Source organism: Pinus tabuliformis, chromosome 2_1 (assembly GCF_031772625.1).
Source record: "Pinus tabuliformis cultivar Carrire ecotype Pingquan chromosome 2_1, CPIR1, whole genome shotgun sequence".
Classification (NCBI taxonomy): domain Eukaryota; kingdom Viridiplantae; phylum Streptophyta; class Pinopsida; order Pinales; family Pinaceae; genus Pinus; species Pinus tabuliformis.
The window spans coordinates 313,176,189-313,181,607 of NC_142299.1; the positions used below are offsets into that span (position 1 = coordinate 313,176,189).

Consider the following 5,419-nt stretch of genomic DNA (forward strand, 5'->3'; position numbering starts at 1 on the left):
AATGTAGAATTAAAATGCATGATTTTAGATTTTTGTGATCCATATTAATTTTGATAATGTCTTTTGGATTAATCATATCATAGGTTGTTGGTAGTTTCAAACCCTCTAATATGGTTCATCTTTAGGACAAAGGTGAAAAATTCATATGCAGTGAGCAATTAAGAAATAACTGTTAGGAATTAGCCCTTAAAAATTAGTTGAATATATATATAATCATTTTGTTTTGTTTTGTTTTATTTTTAATTAAAATAATATTGAATTCAAATTAATTAAATTAACTTAATCATAATAAAATAAGAAATGAATATTCTTAATGTATAATCATAATTAAAAATAAGCATAATATATATTTATCAAATAAAATTAACAATATTCAATAATTAAATTCAAATGTTATTATATTAAAATATTAGAGAATAATTTCTATTTAACTCATGATGTGATATTATTAAAATTAAAATGTATCTTTAAAATATTTTAAATTTAATTTGTATAATATAATTAAATTTTATTTTATGAAAAAAATTAAATATTTATTAAAAATAATTATAATATGTTTATTTATTAAAAAAATTCAAGGTTTTAATTTAGATGTCATAATATTTTAAATTATATAAAATAAATTATTCAAATGAAAATAAGTTTATAATATAAATGTGATAATATTTACTTGGAAAAAGTAATCAAAATATATATATTTTTCCAATTTTTATAATATAAATAAAATTATAAATTATGATCGTAAATTTAATATATATATATATATATATTTTTGAGATCAAAATCCAAAATCGAAAAATAGTTATTTCTTGAATATGAAATCAAATACTATGATTTCAACCATGGTTTTGGACTGATATCAGTCATGGCTATTGACTATCTGAGCCTTGCAACCCACTCTTTTTGTCGACTATCTGAGCCGTGCAACCCACTCTTTGATTGCTTTTCTGGTAGTCCAAGTAATTAGTCAGCATTTGAACAACAAAACAATTCCTCAATGGAGATTTTATGGATTATTGAATTCATAAATAAATATTGGTTATTAACATAAGAAAACTGATAATGAAACGAGAAACAATTACATTAACCAAGTTTTCGTATTTTTGGGGAAATGCAGTTGTATAAATGTCGGATGTGGTATAGCATCTAGTTAAAACGAGTATTTTACCATGCTTTATTGCAGCGTTGTGGAAGTGGAAATAAGATTTTTAAATATGAATTAACGAAAAAAAAATATCTATATATATAATAAATTTAAATATTAGAGAATATCTTTGTTAAAATTTAATCGATGAGTAGTCAAAAGTAAATCTATTGCTAAAGTCTTGGCTTGGCAAGGACTAATAACATTGAATTCAAAGTGGTTTATAATAAAAAATAATAAAACAATAAAACACTAAAAGTTAAAACTTGCTTTAAAAAAAATCCAGGTTGCCCGCATTGATGAAGTGTTGTGTTTCAATGTCAAACTTGACACTGAGGGAGAGACCAATATGGGTTAAGTTAGCTTTAAGAAGATAATTTTGTTGTTAATTTACATAGAACACAACTTTTTTTAATAATATTTTTCATTTTTATTTTAATAAAAAAAAATTATTTATATTTGTTTATGTTTATCTTCACAATTTGATATGTTAATTTTTTATTTATACCATACATATTTAAATTATATAAATTTATATTTTTATAATTATAATAGAAATGTAATATTTTAATAAAATTTAAAATTTAAATATAGATAAACTGAATATATATATATATATATATATATATATATTGTTGCTATTTATTATTTTTTAATGTGTGTGTTAATGATACCCAAGGTGTTTCTTTACAGGGTTCAGCTACACAAAAATTGTTCATCCCATCCAATCCCGAAACTCTATGACCATGTGTCAACACTTACAGATGGAATGATGGGACAAGAAAAATACCCTATTTCACCCATGTTTGGACACTACCCTATTTCACCCATGTTTGGACACTACCAGCTAAATTGAATCCGCTACGGCAACAAATATACAGCCTGCCATAGAGCATTAAATGAGCGGGAGTTGTATATGGCCACCAATTTTGACAGGTTTAAAATCAAAAAGTGGGCATATACAACCCTGCTCATTTAATGCCCTATAATAAGTTACTTATTTTCAGCTATCTGGTACCAGCTGAAAATAAACAGCCTGCCAATACGCCATAAATGAGCCTACCAAAATCCATAGTTGGCATACATTTATGGTCCATAGGCAGGCTGGTTATTTGTTGCCCTTCTGCCTTGGTGCCAATCGATGGTACGCTTCCAACCAGATCTTGCCAGATGGTCAAGTCATCATTCTTGTTGCCCTTCGGCCTCGGTGCCAATCGATGGTACGCTTCCAACCAGATCTTGCCAGATGGTCAGGTCATCATTCCACTGCCAGTGTGCTTCCAATAAGGGTCGAATGGCTCCTCCCATAGGAGAAGCAAAGGGAGCATGCCCTGATGAGAAGTGGGCGATGCATGGAAGAGTTGTTGAGCATTTTTCAATGTAGCATCCAATACCTCCAACAATTTCGGATGTGTGTAGTCGCATGTCCACGCGTCGGGTCGATGTTGCCCTCCTTACCAACTCAAATGCTTTCCTTTGCGGGATAATAACAAATAAGGTGTGCTAAGATTCTTATATTGGAAACGGAGTAGTCTACCTGGGCGGAGGAATTGCCCGGTTTCCGTCGCCGCCCGGAAAATTGTCCGGCGCCGGCCGCCGGCAATCCCTCCGCCCTCCGCCACTCTCCCCTGGCTCCGCCACCCCTTCCTCCGCTCCGCATTCACTCCCTGATTTTTCGACGCAGATCGGATCCGAGCTGGCATCCTGAAATTTCGCTGACAGATCGCCCGATTCGAAATGGAGGAAGGTCCCGATCGCGATCTGCTCACTCACCTTCCTCCTCGACTAGGCGCCTCCCGCTCTGGGCTTCCTCCGCTCTGCTGCTCGCCACCAAGGTACACCGGAGTAACACACCAGGTTTGTTCCGCTGTTTATTTTAAAATTGTTATAACGGGAAAAAGTCAATATGTTGTAAGAATCCATCCTGTGGTTATGACTCCCAATGGGGAGAGTTTCAAAGTCTCAGTTTCATGAGCTCCTTGCTTGTCTCATAGTTGATATGTTGCATCTGCCTTCATCAGTTCTTCCTAGCTTAAAGGAAGAAAGGAATGAAGGCTACATACCTTGCTCAGTTCAGTAGAATGATTCCCTGAGAGTCTGAGTCTTCCCGAATAGGTACATTGGGGACCAGGCTACAAGACTAATGTCCTAGCTTAGCTCTCCTTCACAGAGCTCTTCTCACATACTGATGAGGATACGCGGTAGACAAAAGAATTGCTTTGTTCCCAAACCCAAGTTGGATCTCTGAGCATCAGATTCCTGTGACCTCCTTTTACATATTCCTTACGGATATTCTCAATGTGGCACACACAATGTGAAGTCGAGGAGAATAAGCGCGTGTGCTGAGTGTGGGTATATACATATATTTATGTGCTTTATAATTTCATAATGTGTATATGTCGAGCAGTTGGAACATTAAGGGCACTGTTGGCTGTTCGCTATGTGGCTGACAAAGCTAGTCACCGAGGGGATTCGCTTTACATTCTTAGATGAGTTATGATGAGATCCTTTTGAAAGGAAGATTTAGCAAATTCAAATTACAAGCCTTGAGAAAAATCTGTGCCATAACTTTAGCTTTCAAATTAACTTGTGGCTTAATGGCAATGTAGAGATTTTTCCAGTCAACTCGCGGTCTTTTGGCGAATTTGCCACACACAGGTTTCAGGATCCATCCTAACTGGCAACGGTTTGATAACATCAACATATTTGCAGTATACATTAATCTGGTTTATGGATATAATGACTAGAACTCAGTGACTCTTCTAACGTGAATATACTCTGAAATGAAGTAGATAATAGATCCTTTTTAAAACTAGAAGTAGAAGTACATGTCTACTCTTTTAATATATATACTGTTTTTCTTTTTTCTGTTGTAAGGCACTTACTATCCTTTTGTGTTGTAAGGCACTTACTATCCTTTTATGGTGTAAGACAGTTACTATTTTGGAAAATTTACAAGATAGACCTGTCAAATTCATAACTTTCATTAAGGTCACGGATGAAAGAAGGTGTCCCATCATTACAAATTGCTATCCATACCCTAGCCATATACCTATAAGTCCCAAAAGCTAAAACTAACCTGGCCTACCTTACTGATCATAGTTGAGAAACACAGCAGAGTTGGCCATCCAAGAGAAACCCTGTAATATAAAGAATATCTACATTGCTGCTCTTGTTAAAGCCATTGTTAAGATATAGGCTTCAATTATTATGACTGTAAATAGAGAAGGATGATCGAATTTATTCTACTGAACTTGATGATATGGTAACATAGTGATTCAAGTCAGCATACTGACTCAACTCAGATCTAAGTCGTTCAACCTGACTTTCTGCTTTAATGGACTCCTCCAAGTTCAGGGATCTGGTCTTGACTCTGGGGAGATCGTTTTTGACTTGCCATTTTAATATATGGGACATGATATAGGAGTTTGGCTCGTGAAAATACCTCTTTGCTAAAAACATTTAAAATTCTTACATGATGGTTGGTATTCCTTCGCAAATGTATGGAAAAATTTTCCCATAGACCCCAAAAATGTTGCACTGAGTATTTATTTGAATAAAATCTTTCCTTAGAAATTGTGGATTTCCTGGCATTCTGACTCGGACACTATTTTTATTTCCAGGATGCCGATGGTTCAGTGCCTTTCTTCTGGGGCACTGCACCTGATGGTTGCCTTGTCCTATCTGATGATCCACATGTCCTCAAAGAGGGATGTGGAAAATCTTTTGCTCCTTTTCCCCGAGGTAATATTCGACTGCTAAATTAGACCTTATCTATTCTCTGACTGTTTCACACATCAAGCATAGTGATCTAATTTTTGTCTCTTATTTATATTGATGTTGCATTTGGCGTTGCAGGTTGTTTTTTCTCTATATTAGATGGCTTGCAGAGTTTTGAACATCCTCTGAATAAGCTGATGCCAATGCCTCGTGTTGATAGTAAGAGGCAGATGTGTGGGGCGAACTTCAAAGTAGATGTGTTTGCCAAGAGGCAGACTAGCATGCCTAGAGTGGGTAGTGAGGCCAATTGGGCCAAGGAATTTTGATATGAACCAGGCCAATTGGGCTAATGAATCCTGATAAGAACAATTTGATATTTAGAAATATCATTTTGTTTTTTATTTGATATGTATTATTTTCATAATCAATACTGATGAAGCTGAAAAGTGAGTCAGTTTTGCAATGTAAAGGTGATTTCAAAGGCTGTTACTGGCTTATACAAGTTTGCTATCTGCAAAGTTAGTTACTCCAACCTTTCTGATTAATATATATCGT

The 5,419-nt window shown here is 34.5% G+C and overlaps 1 protein-coding gene across 1 annotated transcript; it reads left to right on the forward strand.

Annotated features, from left to right (window-relative positions):
• Window positions 1–2,881: 2,881 nt before the first annotated feature.
• On the forward strand, window positions 2,882–5,190 carry LOC149200107 (uncharacterized). Its single transcript, XM_089400848.1, has 3 exons — window positions 2,882–3,001; window positions 4,768–4,888; window positions 5,003–5,190. Exons 1-3 carry the CDS (start codon window positions 2,882–2,884, stop codon window positions 5,188–5,190), a joined length of 429 nt encoding a protein of 142 aa, XP_089256974.1.
• Window positions 5,191–5,419: the final 229 nt, after the last annotated feature.